General features: G+C 45.3%; 2 protein-coding genes across 4 annotated transcripts; both read left to right on the top strand.

The window, feature by feature from the left end:
• Positions 1-693: 693 nt before the first annotated feature.
• On the top strand, positions 694-6,727 carry LOC135368432 (UPAR/Ly6 domain-containing protein crok-like). The gene is made up of 3 exons (XM_064601685.1): positions 694-935; positions 3,090-3,248; positions 6,225-6,727. Exons 1-3 carry the CDS (start codon positions 869-871, stop codon positions 6,455-6,457), a joined length of 459 nt encoding a protein of 152 aa, XP_064457755.1. The 5' UTR covers positions 694-868; the 3' UTR covers positions 6,458-6,727.
• A 2,801-nt stretch (positions 6,728-9,528) lies between these two features.
• LOC135367822 (uncharacterized) lies at positions 9,529-13,193 on the top strand. 3 transcript variants are annotated; one of them, XM_064600941.1, is made up of 3 exons: positions 9,529-9,719; positions 11,979-12,161; positions 12,740-13,193. In XM_064600941.1, the coding sequence occupies exons 1-3, from the start codon at positions 9,653-9,655 to the stop codon at positions 12,955-12,957; spliced, it is 468 nt and encodes a 155-aa protein (XP_064457011.1). In that variant the 5' UTR covers positions 9,529-9,652; the 3' UTR covers positions 12,958-13,193. The 3 variants fall into 3 exon arrangements, with proteins under 3 accessions (XP_064457011.1, XP_064457012.1, XP_064457013.1); XM_064600942.1 differs by lacking the exon at positions 9,529-9,719 and adding an exon at positions 9,765-9,939; XM_064600943.1 differs by lacking the exon at positions 9,529-9,719 and adding an exon at positions 10,976-11,590.
• Positions 13,194-13,523: the final 330 nt, after the last annotated feature.

Genomic DNA, 13,523 nt, shown 5'->3' with positions numbered 1-13,523 from the left:
TCACTTGAACACACTCTTGCTTGTTAAAAACGCCGGCGCCTCGGCTTTCGCGATCAACGCGGGTCCATGAACGGCCAGGTTTTGGTGCTTCGACTTCATGATGACTCGAGGTCGTTGTCCGTACAAGCTTCCGCCGGCTCGCCCTTCGTACTATGAGGAGTCGGGCAGCACAGCACTACGAGTAGTCAGGTCCGAAACGCACATGTTTTGACCGGGACAGGGTAAAACTGCGAATAAAACTATAATTCGGAAGAAGAAAAAAGGCGATTTCCTTCTAACGAAGGTTTACTGTATCCCTGCGTGTTATGAGAATGCAAAACAGAAAGACTAGAAGTCGAGCTTCCCACTATGTTTATTTTTCCCAACGTAATCTCCTGCGTCCAGTTCGTCTCAGCTCTGTCTATCTCACGACTGGAAACCACGAAATGACCACCAATAGATCGCCAAACCGCCTCCTCCACAAACCGTGACAACCATATATGTTCCGCTTCCTTTCCTGAGCAGACGAAAAAAAAAAGAGGAAAAGAAACGGACAGCAAAAGTCATCCGCGCACACTTCATAACAATAGGTAGAAATAAATAAATCACGGACATCCTCCAGTACAACGTGTAAACGGTCTCCCATCTGATTCCCTTCGACAGGAGACGAGGGAGGGTAGATCACGTGATATCCTTTCCAACATATTTTCCCCGCTCTCCACCGGTCTGTGGTTACCTGCCTGACCCTCCTACCTGTTCTGCTCGGCGGCTCCGGCAGTGGAGGAGATCCCATTCTGTTAGCTCGTTTTGGACAGGAAGAAAAAAAAAATCCATTGCCACTATACAAAAACCATCGTGGATGACGTAGGGTTCGAACGGGTCGGTGGCCATGGAGACTGCCGTGTACGCTTTTGTAACGGCACTGTCGCTCTGTCTGTGTCTACTGCTAGGTACAGGTAAGTCATATTCACGTCCCCAGCGGAAGCATGCCATGCCGGTCACAAGAGACGCTTAGGTGTGGCACACTACAAGAAGGAATTTAACCCGCCTAGTACGTCTTACAGCATTTGCTGGACGAACACTTGTTGCGTTTGCCACGTTTCCAGTACTTAGCTATATGCGCACGTTGTCGCAACGTGGGTGTTGTGCTTCTGAAGGCGACCGGGGAGGTATTTATGTTGTGGCGCGAACTCTCGTCGGTACGAACGTGTTAGGCTTACGCTGTCGAGCTCGGATAAGAAGACATCGGTTACAGCGTTTACCGCAGCACTCTGTGCTTTTCGCGATGTCGATGCTATGGAACGGTTGTCCAGTGGGTGATTGGAAGGGTGGTGAATTAAGCGGTGCAACGGCGGTTGGGTTCAACAGCATTCCTGAATGCTCCTCGGGGTAGCGAAGGTCGTGAACGTTGACTCACGTCCGCAAATACGCATTTGTGTGTTTGAGAATGTACGTTGGCAGCCGCTCCGTGTCTGGTCGCTTGTAGAGTAATCAGAATTCAATATCTTGTGGAGCTGCATATGGACATCATCGTGTTTAGATTTGTACTTCAATATAGGCCCACGTGCTTGCATGCTTACATGGGTTCACGTGAAATGGTCACGTTTAGGGGTCTATGAGTGCACTCTTAAAAATGAACTTCACCGCATAGCACGCTCCTAGCCAACCATCGTCTCGAATGATATCGTTATCTGCCCTGATTTGTTGAAAACGGGAGGCGTACGCCTTTTCTGTGACAATTATGAACAGCATAAGTGTCACAGAAAAGGAGTACGCCTCCCGTTTTCAACAAATTAGGGCAGATAACGATATCATTCGAGATTATGGTTGGCTAGGAGCGTGCTATGCGGTGAAGTTCATTTTAATAGTGTAGATGTTAGCATGCCCGCATGACGTTCAAAATCTTTGGCGTGCAGTGAAACTGGAAGACTAATTAAAGCTAACAAACAAGCTTTATTTGGATTTTACCATCCAGTTTCTAGCAAACAGGCTTTAATGTTCATCTCTATATTTTTTTATATACCAATCAATCAGGCAAGCTTTCATGTTTATCATGCGTCCCTTTGATCCAATTATATCAGTTGAAAGCATATTTCCGGCCGGAGTTTAAGAGCTTGAGTATTAGTTGCTTGCTATTAAAAGTACACGTAGTGAAACATAAATGTGGTATACGATGTGATTCATCATCTTTCTTTTCTCTTTATTTACACATGTTTACAATACTTGTTATAATCGTGCATGTCTTATGTAGTCCACAGGAACTATATACTGTGCTGAGCAGAACGTGAGCCTATTACCTCATTCTCATTGTTACTCAGCCTGACGAATACATAAAAAAATATACTTCCCGTAAGTTTAACCCACGGTCACGTACCGCGTCCATAATAAGGCCACCTCTGCACTCTTAAAACAAAGCTTCACCACATAGCACGCTGAAGGCCAACCATTGTACAGAGTGATACCTCTATCACTCTTGATTTGTGGAAAGTGCGGGGCGTACACCTTTTTGGTGACAATGCATATTTCTCCGTAAGTGTCACAAAATGGCGTACTCCTCCCGTTTTCAAGAATCGGGGGAATGCACGATGTCACGCAGGCGGATGGTTGGCTAGGAGCGTGCTATGTGGTGAAGTTCATTTTAAGAGTGTCGCTTTACTACCCGATATAACACACACAGTGTATAACTTTTTTTTTTAATCATTAATCTCAGTGATAACGTTGCGGCTGCAAAGCTCTCGGTACTGAATCGTTTCACGACAAATGAAACAGCTACACTCTTAGAAATGAACTTCACCGCATAGCACGCTCCTAGCCAACCATCATCTAGTATGATATCGATATCTGCCCTGCTTTGTTGTAAACGGGAGGCGTACGCCTCCCGTTTTCAACAAATCAGGGCAGATAACGATATCATTCGTCAACGATATCATAACGATATCATTCGAAATGATAGTTGGCTAGGAGCGTGCTATGCGGTGAAGTTAATTTTTTAAGAGTGTAAAACGGTCACCAATAACCGGCGAAGACGCCTCTCCTGCAATGCACTGCGATGTCAGGGGACCAATATTTCGGTGTATATAGTATATTACAAAAAAGCCTGTCTTCGACAGGGTCGGCAATCAAATGTTGGGAATGCAATTCCCGAGCAGACCCACGTTGCGAGGATCCCTTCGACAACACTACTTTGCCCATTTCTGAATGTAAGGCAAGGAGCTTGATCCATTACCCCGGCCTGGAGGCGACCATGTGCAGAAAGATACGACAGAAAGGTGCGTATATACACTGGATAGTTTTCGCCGTTATACGCTCTGCTCACGATTAAGCCAGATTTTATGTGTATGCACGCGTCGTGCCTGAAAAGAAAACTGGGATGTCGTACTTCACGTTTTCAGCGAATGCCTCACGTTGTTGAACACTTTTATTGGATGCGGCATGAGACGGCGGTTGCTGCGCACCGTTGCAGCAACCAGCTCCCGTGGCTCAGTGGTTAGCGTGCTGGCCATGTCACGTCGAGACTGGGAGGTACCCGGGTTCGAATCCCGGTGCCGGCTGTGCTGTCTGGGGTTTTTCCTGGGTTTTCCTCAGACGCTTTCAGACATATGTCGGCCCAGGACGCACAATCCCCCAGGGCGTCAGTCGTGACGTTGCCCACATACGTGAGGCCAACAACGGCAAGCCCTTTCACCATCACCACCGTTGCAGCAATAAGAAGAGGACGAGGAAGAAGAAAAAAAAAAAAACAATTGCTTTCGAAATGTGGATTATTGTTTTATAGACTGCGGCGGGTGCGTTCAGTAGCCCATCGACATCTTACCTTATGCAGAGCCTAGCCAGACAATGTCCATTTCAGGGTGTTCAAGTCCATACCTAGATATTTGCTTTTGTTGTTGTTGTTATTATTGTTGTTGTTGCAGTTAAACTCGTGACGTACTTGTTCTTATAGTATGAGAATGTAATGCGATACACTCTAAAAACAGGTGGTGATGTTGAAAGGGCTCGCCGTCGTCGGCCTCACAGATGTGGGCAACGTCACGACTGACGCCCTGGTGGAATGTGCGACCTGCGCCGACATCTAAGGGAACTGTGCCGACATATGTCTGAATATGACATATGATAGCATGTGACTTCACCACATAGCACGCTCTCAGCCAATCACCATCCCGAATGACATCGTTCTGCCCGCCCTCCGATTGGTTAAAAACGGGAAGCGTAGGCCTTTTCGGAACACTTATGCAGTTGCAAAAAAGGCGTACGCACGCGCTTTCCACAAATCGGGAGTGATAAAGGTATAATCCTGTGCAATGGTTGGCCTTCGCCGTGCTATGTGGTGAAGTTCTGTTTTTAGAGTGTATGGTAAATGGGCTGATGCTGTTATTTTGTGACTGGGTAATTACATCATCCGCGCATCATACTGTGTAGCAGATGAGTTGGCAGAAAATAATTGCGTGACAGGCACATATTGAGATACATTCCGTTGAGATTGCTGCAACCCAGAAGGAGTGCACCAGTGACTGAGCAAGTTTGAATCATTCTGATCGGTTGTCTAAAATTCGTGCGCCGGGCCCACCACCTTTTAGACGCGAGCAGTGGAATGACGTCAAGAATGACGTCACGAGTTTCGGTACGCGCGGAGACGATCCTCCAAGTGACTATCCGCCGTATTCTGGCTCCGCCCTCAAAGATTGTTAATCCCAAGTGTGCTTGAAGGGGAAACACTGCTCACAGATACGAAGTTCCCCCGTGTTATGTTGAGCGGAATATCGGGAGTGGCGTATACTGCACACTTGGCAGACGACACTTAGCAGACGACACCGTGAGCGTCTTTTCCTGTCGTCTGCTACGGAATATCTCGTGGCTACGACTTTGAGCGCTCGCGCTCACGTGGCAGCAGACAGCTATGACGCTTTTCGCGTGTTCCGCTGGAGTATTCTGGGGAATGTCGCTCGCGTGAATATACGGACTCTGGCCGTCTTCCCTCTCACAAACTCAGCAACGATTCCGCCGAAGTCGCCCGCTCTGCTTGAATCTTAGTTGAAACACTTCAAGGGCTGCTGGAAGGCGATCCAGCGCGCACCCTTGAGTGGAGGAAATGGCAAGGGAAGGCATTGCGGTTGAGTGCGCTTTGAGAATAAAAGGCAGGACACTTTGAAGCACGCTACACTATTAAAAATGAACTTCACTGCATAGCACGCTCAAAGCCAACCATCGTCTCGAATGATATCATTATCTTCCCTGATTTGCTGAAATCGGGAGGCGTACGCCTTTTTTGTGGCTGTTTATAAGTGTCACAAAAAAGGCGTACGCCCACTTTTTGTCCCAACAAATCAGGGAAGGTAACGATAACATTCGAGATGATAGTTGCTAGGAGCGTGCTACACTCTAAAAACAAAGCTTCACCGCATAGCACGCTGTGCGCCAACCATTGCCACGAATGATAGGATTATCACTCCATAGGATTATCGCTTTTAAGTCGAGGAGAAAGGGGGTGTACGCCTTTTTTTGTGGCAATTTGGATATATGGTAATTGCCGCAAAAAAGCATACACCTCCCCCACTCCTCAAATCAAAAGCGATAACCCTATCGTACGCGACAACGATTGGCGCACTACACTCTTAAAAATGAACTTCACCGCATAGCACGCTCTTAGCCAACCATTATATCGAATGATATCGTTATCTGCCCTGATTTGTTGAAAACAGGAGGTGTACGCCTTTTTTGTGACACTTATGCTGTTCATAATTGTCACAAAAAAGGCGTACGCCTCCGTTTTCAACAAATCAGGACAGATAACGATATCATTCGAGATGATGGTTGGCTAGGAGCGTGCTATGCGGGGAAGTTCATTTTTAAGAGTGTACGCTCAAAAGGGTGTCTCCTCACTCCCTCAAGGGAGTAGCATAACACCTTCTCCCTGCCGGGAGTAATATTACTCTCCAGTAGGGAGAAAAGTGTTATGCTACTCCCTTGAAGGAGTGAGGAGACACCCTTTTGAGCGTAACAGTACTCTCCAAAAAGGTGTTATATATGTGGTAACAAAAGGAGTTAAAGTACACCCTTTTCTTAAGAGTGTATGCGGCGAAGTTCTGTTTTTAGAGTGTATGCGGTGAAGTTCATTTTTAATTTCTTTTCATTTCTAAGAGTGTGTGCTACCGCCAGAAGAAGCATCTGTTCGAAATATTGGCGACTCTCGTCCTGTACCTTACCGTACGTATGATTATGCCTAACTTGTTACGTGCTCTGTGCAGTGTACGGCAGTTGGAGGTTCATCCGAAGCTGTGCCTTCTTGGGAGTTCCAGGAGAGGGCACCTACGACGAGAACTACTGCCTCATGCGAACAGGAACGTACGATGTGTTCGTCGAGACCTGTACGTGCAACAGCAAGGACGGTTGCAATCCTGCGCCCAGGACACGAGCCACCGCCTGGCTTCTCTTGTCCTTGGGTGCGGTCGTCCCGGGGATTTTTTTGCTCAACAGATGAAGGTACATCACGCATATAGTGTGAACGAACTTTTATCAACTGCCGTGCCCCCATCGAGATCGCCGTCCACAGACTTTTTCATTGTTTCTCCGTCACACCCTTTCCACATCATGCTGAGAACAGTGCATACAGACTACGTGCTCTCTCTCGTTTTCGCTCTTGCCCGTCGTTTTAGGCTTACAGGTGCCTTCAATATCAGAGAGAAACGGTCTCTGGAAGGTTGTGACAAAGGTTTTACAAAGGAGCACATTACTAAAGGAGTCACACGTCTTTTTCTTTCTTTTTTTTTTCGGGTAATTCGATTGCCGCAACGCTGTCCACGTTACATTAATTCATGCACACGATCAAAGCATCGGTCAATGCCCAAATTAAAGCATACAGCATATTAGGGAGGACGTTTGTACGTGCTGTGTGTTTCCACGGTAGAAAATGGATACCTATATATAGCAGCCCATAGCTAAGGGGTACACTATCCTTTTGGGCACTTTATGTTTGTGAAGCGGTATCTCTATAAAAAGAAACAAATACGAAATACGCCCTCAAAATGCCACTCAAACCCATATATGAGTGTTGCTTTGTACAGGTAGAAAAATGTCGACGCGATGCATTCTTGATGATCGGTAAAACCAAACCAAAGCTAAGACGGCGTTGTCACGAGCTTTCATACTATAATGCTCAACGTCATCGTGCAAAATATTTTAATGAAATTCGCAACCATATCATTAACGTCGCTGTCAGGATGCAGGGTGTCCAAGCTAACCTGCACCGGTGCGTCATAAGCGAATGAAAACTGCAGAATACTGTGAGGAGTCGCGTGTTCTAATCGCCTGTATTTTTCCATGGTGTCTGATTAATTAATTAGGCGCAATTAATTCGCCAACTTTTAATTATTCGTATTAGGGACGAGTTGTTAATTGTAAAGTTGTGCAGAGTGTGTCGGGAGTTTTTCCCTGGTAAGAAAAAGAACGCGCGCGAAATCCGAAATTGTACCACGTGACACGAGGCGGGGCGCGCGCCTCGAGTCACGTGGTACAATTTCGGATTTCGCGCGCGTTCTTTCTTACCAGGGGAGAAAAAAAAACTTCACGTAAGGCGTACGCTATAAGAAACTAATTACGATGGGTGTTTCTCGACACACATTACAACTTTCCATTTCACATCTCGGCCCTAAAACGAATAATTAAAAAGTTAGCTGATTAATTGCGCCTAATTAATTAATCAGCCACCATGAAAAAATACAGGCGGTTCAGACACGCGACTCCTCACAATATTCCGCAGTTTTCATTCGCTTGTGACGCACCGTGTATTTTTTGTTTGTTTTTTTAGACCCCGGTGCACGTTAGCTTGGACACCCTGCTATAGCTCCCAGTTTCGGTTCTGCGAAGCAATAAAGTCACCCCTTCCCGATACAATTTCGTGGATGCTTTCAAGATGATGATGATGATGAGGCTTTCTTTCTCGCCACAGCGTACGGGCACGATCAAGCTACGAACATCGCAACGACAAGCGATGAGACGTAAAAGTAAAATAAAAATATAATACTTTGTTATCACTTGCTAGCGAGTGAATAACTCGTGATTCTCACAATTCTGCCTCCGCTGTGACCACTTTCTTAGTTTCTTTCTCAAATGCATCCCTCGTATAGTGTTTTGCCATATAATGAAAACTGCCAATATTTTTTATTTATCGATAAACATTGACATTGTTATACAATGTGTCTTGAGGAAATAGAGAAATAAATTCCCTTAAATCCGGCAGATATATGTGAGTTTTGTAGCAATATTGTCTGTCGTATTTAGAAGGAATGCAAAACTCGCAAAAGACATACAATACGACGTGCTCAGTATATAGCAGTGGTTCAGCAAGACAGAAAAAGTATTGATTCATTAATTGATTGATTGTTAAAAGAAAAAGTATAATATGCTTGCCTTGTGTGCCAAACTTGGGGAGTGACTGGATACAGTGATCATATATGCCGTGCACACGCCCGTATTCGTTTGTGATCACCGCAAGCACCGAGGACTGAATAAATACACTGTTTTCATAAACATTTGCATCCTGCTGCTTCGTGGTATGAATTTTTGAACTTGGTACCGACGACGACCAAAAACTGGCCCCAGAGAAGTGGACCTCGGCTTCACTGCACATCGATACTTTATGCAGTGAAGGAAGCTTCACAGGTACGTTGTCGAAGATTTCAGTCACATTTTTTTTTAATTATTATTATTATTTTTTAACGATATTTACATTTGTTACTCGGGAGTATTAAGAAATACTGAAGAGAAGCTCTTTCGGAGTAGCTGGGCAATTCCTGCTTGTTAACGTTTCCGCGAACTAAACCAAATGAAAGTTTTTATTTAATGACAATAACACTTTGTTCACAAAAAATGTGAAATGTAAACAACAACAACAACAACAACTTTATTTTTAAGATGTGGAATGGGGAGCTTCATCGCCAGGGGCGATACTCTACCCCATTGCTGATGGTGATATGAAATCGGAGTGAGCAAAAAGCCGCAGGCAAAAGGGGCATCAATAAGCATACAGGTTAACATGCTGACTTTTGCAAAGCGCGCATACGTAAACAAGAACAACAAACGGACTCAAGTGCGAAAAAAATAGCCGACAATGCTATCTCTCTCACTATAAATAATGTCAACCCCGACATCTTCAGTTGAATTGAGTAGCAAAGGCACAGTAAATTCCAAAAATTTCTTTCCCGCAATTGGTTCGGAGGCGGGGAATAGCAAAGCTGCTGCCAAGACGAATGCGATAATACCGCGTCGAGCATGAGTGGGGAAATGGTGACAAAAATATTTTGTTATTTGCTTTAATTGCTTGATTTGTCTAATTTCACGTTATACCACCTCCAGTCTGTAACCTGAGCTCACAAGAACTATGCTCAGAAACGGACGCGACCGAAGGGAATCTCGTGTGCATGGACCATGAACACGCATTTTCTGGCTTCGTTAGAAAATTAGAAGGCATTGGCCCTTCGACAGTTTTGAGAGAGGAGGACGCAGCTGGTGGAAAGGGCTACTTACAGGTGAGGGAGAACGAACCACCACATCCTGTACGTACCTGAGCCAGGTAACCCCACCTGCCGAACGAGTAGGGAATGTATTTTGTACTCCTGTAAAAGTTGGCGACGTTACGCGGGACTTGATGATTCAGTAACACGAGAACTCGAGGAATATGCATTCGCTACATCTTAACGTGACTTGGCTGAGCGTCATCATCCTCTTTACTTGTGTCTACGAAGGTGAGCCCAAAAAACGCACCGTCTCGGAGTCGGCCATCAACATGGCGGCCTCCTTTGATGAAAGATGGAGTGCGATGAGGTTGAAATGTTTGGGTGTGTCACACAAAGTCGCGTGAGATACTCTGAAGTTTGCAGCACAAGATCTAACGCACTGTGATGCAGGATTATTTTTCATTGATGAGTTATTTCATGATTATAGGCGAGCAAAGCGCACTGTGGGGTAAAGTGGCAAGATTTAAATACTGCAGCCGTTGGCTAGGATTATGTGAACTTCCTTCCAGGTTAAAGCAATCGAAAAGAAGGCACCAAGGACTATATAGACATCTCTTAATACAGCTAGCGTTTCATTCGCATATTACCATGGTGTCTCCTATAGGGCCGCGGATGATAGAATGTGTACAAGGACAGCAGTCCTCCGCCCCTGCTGAAATGTAATGTAAGGAATGCCAGTTGAAAGTAAAATATCCCCCAAGAGGGTGTCAAATTGCTAAAATTTACAAGCTACAAGAAAGAAACGGGCAAAGAAAGGAGGCATGTAACTTCTTTCTCACCAACAAACCCGAAGGAATATATTTTAATTCACCCCCCTTCCATGGTCCGTTGATCTTCGTCCCGCCCTTATGCCAGTCTCACTAATGGTCGGTACCCCGTTTGGTACCCAACATTTTACAAATAGCCATTAATGTTTAGCTCTATACAGGCGGGCCAGGAACGTCAGCCCTTCTCCGGAACATTCCTGGTGGGTGGGGCCACAGGCTCCCTCCGCCGAGGCGTCTTTTTTTAAGAGTGTATTCAAGGAAAATTCCACGTGATTGAGAAAATTTTGAGATGATGCGCGATTCCAGGCGCTCGCGGCGTAACACGAAACGCACGGAATACTGTAAATAGGTCTTCAATGCACAACTTTCTTGCTGATAAGTCAGGTATTAACCGCACGAAAGCGGAGTTTTTCGGATTAATCCGAAATCCCGGAACCCTATAACCTTATCATTCGTGGCAATGATTGGCGCACAGCGTGCTACGCTCTTAAAAATGAACTTCACCACATAGCACGCTCCTAGCCAACCACCATCTCTAATGGTATCGTTATCTGCACTGATTCGTTGAAAACGGGAGGCGTACACCTTTTTTTTTTTTTGACACTTATGCTGTTCATAACTGTCACAAAAAAGGCGTACACCTCCCGTTTTCAACAAATCAGGGCCTATAACGGTATCATTAGAGATGGTGGTTGGCTAGGAGCGTGCTATGTGGTGAAGTTGTAGCTTCATCACATAGCACGCTGAAGGCCAACCATTGTACAACGATGTGAATATCGATATTTTAAAAGTGCCGATAACATCGCAGGCATAAAATGTCGATAGTACCGATGGTACCGAGTATCGATATCGTTCCATCCCTAGAATGACGGCAACTAAGCGAACTTTGTTTTCAGGTGTCCATTCCGCGAAAAATGACCGCAGCAACCCGATACTCAACCCATATACGTCGTCCGTGACACGTGACAAATACGTTAGCTGATGACACAACTTACCAAAAAGCCGATAGCCGAGAACAGCAGTCAAGTAGCATTAAAACGAGATCTGACTGAAAGTAGTGCAGAATATTGCAGATATTTCTCGTTCCTTCGCATTCTTTTGATCTTCATCAATACGTTGACATAAAAGTGAAAAAAAAAGAAGAAAGGAAACGAGAGAGAGAGCTTTTCAGCAAACTGGTGAAGTGGTGTAGTTGGTAACGCCACGCGAAGGAATTTCAAGATGAAAGAGATAGCCTTCCGAGAAAACTTGACTCGGCTACTCCAGTACTAAGGAGCAACGAAAAAAGAGAAGAGCACCGTCTTACCATTTACAATAGCAATGAATTAATGCGTAAGTGGATATACAGTCCTCTACGACCTCGTGGGGACAGTTGCACAGCAATCATGTTGTTAATGGACTGTTCAACAGGGCTTGCCCTATCAGTCCAAATATGTCTGTATTTATTCGAGATGAGGATAAAAAAAAAAAGAAAACAGATCCGGGGGTCCACATTTAGAAAATACGGGATTCCGAACCCGAATCATGCGGCAAGGTCGCGCACAACGAAGAATACTTTCAAGAAATCCCGAAGAAACACTATAATACAAATATGTATTCGATGTATCCAATGACAAAGAGATGCAGGGAGCAAAGAAGGTTGACATCCACCATTCTAAACCGTCAACAACCGCCGTAATAAAATGACATATTTTCACGGTATGTCTACGTTCCATGACAGCATGCTGCATCAAGTGCTACCAGTGCAGTACCAGCGAGGATCCCAAGGGTGAAGATCATTGCGGCGCGTACGCGTACTATGACAAGAGGAAGAACACCCCAGTCGAGTGTCTCGGAGAAGAGGCTCACGCGCTGGGTACCTTCTGCTACAAGAGGATTATGCAGGGACCTAGAGGATTCATCTGTGAGTGAATTCCCCGACAAATGCTTTATCTCCCACCAGCTTTTATGTCCGTACACTCTTAAAAATGAACTTCACCGCATAGCACGCTCATAGCCAACCATCATCTCGAATGATATCGTTATCTGCCCTGATTTGTTGAAAACGGGAGGCGCACGCCTTTTTTGTCCATTGCCAACCATTGCCAAGAATGATAGCGTTATCGCTTCTGATTCGAAGAGAGACTGGGGCGTACGCCTTTTTGTGGCAATTTTCATCCAAATTGCCACCAAAAAGGCGTACGCCCCCGTATCTCTTCGAATCAGAAGCGATAACCCTATCATTCTCGGCAATGGTTGGCGCACAGCATGCTATGCGGTGAAGTTCTGTTTTTAGAGTGTACCGCTGAAGTTGGCAAAGGCAAAAGCAGGGCCAGTTAGGGAATGCATTTCTCGTGGGAAACGAAAATCTACAAACGGATGCTCTGAGAGCCAGCTGTCCCTTTAATCGTCTGCTATGTGTATGTACCGTATATTAGCCTTTATTCGCGCACTGTTTCCTATAGAAATTGGCGCACAACTGTTTTCTGAATTCTTTTTCAGGGGATGGCCGATGGCGAAGCGTGGAACGACGTTGCGCCCAAATCTCGGAGCGGGGCGTCAACTGGGGGTGCGACTGGGGATACGACGACAACGGCGTTTACTGGGAAGAATGTTACTGTGCGGAGGACGGGTGCAATGGAGCTACGTCGCACGTAATAACGCCCCTGGTGGCGGTTCTCGCAAGTTGTGTGGCGTTCTTCCGGTACCTGACGTCATGAAGCTCTGCGCATTCGTTGAACACTTGTGAAAGAACGTTACTCAAAGATTCAAAGTGAAAGTACGGAGAGCCCCGGTTTGAAGGGACATTGAAAATCGAGTGACGCAAACGGAGCGTATTTTGTGTATGTGTTGCATACCCACGTGGCAGTTGTATAAGCGAAGCCATATAAACTTTACAATACACAAGCTAAAGGGGCCAAGAAAGTGTACAAAAAATAAAATATCTATATTTGTACAGGAAACGGCTTATACATCATGACGAGGTTCCTTGTTGCACGCATCAAGAACACGTAAGTCCAAAGATGGTCTGTCCTATTATAGTTATTGAATTTTCTCCCATACGAGTATATAGGCTGTTTATTTTTAGCCTCTACAGAATTTTTATTTAAAAAAAGCTACGAGAGCAGCATAGATGTCGTTTTTGCAGTCGAGTTCAACGGCCATGCGGACATCCTCGCGAAGAAAGTGTGCAACTACAAGATAACTCATTACCTAAAATTCATTAATTAACTTTTTAATTAGGGGTTTTCGGGCAAAATCCAGATGGCAGGTCGAGAGATTATCC

Source organism: Ornithodoros turicata, chromosome 9, assembly GCF_037126465.1.
Source record: "Ornithodoros turicata isolate Travis chromosome 9, ASM3712646v1, whole genome shotgun sequence".
NCBI lineage: Eukaryota > Metazoa > Arthropoda > Arachnida > Ixodida > Argasidae > Ornithodoros > Ornithodoros turicata.
This window is presented reverse-complemented; position numbering and strand designations above follow the sequence as displayed.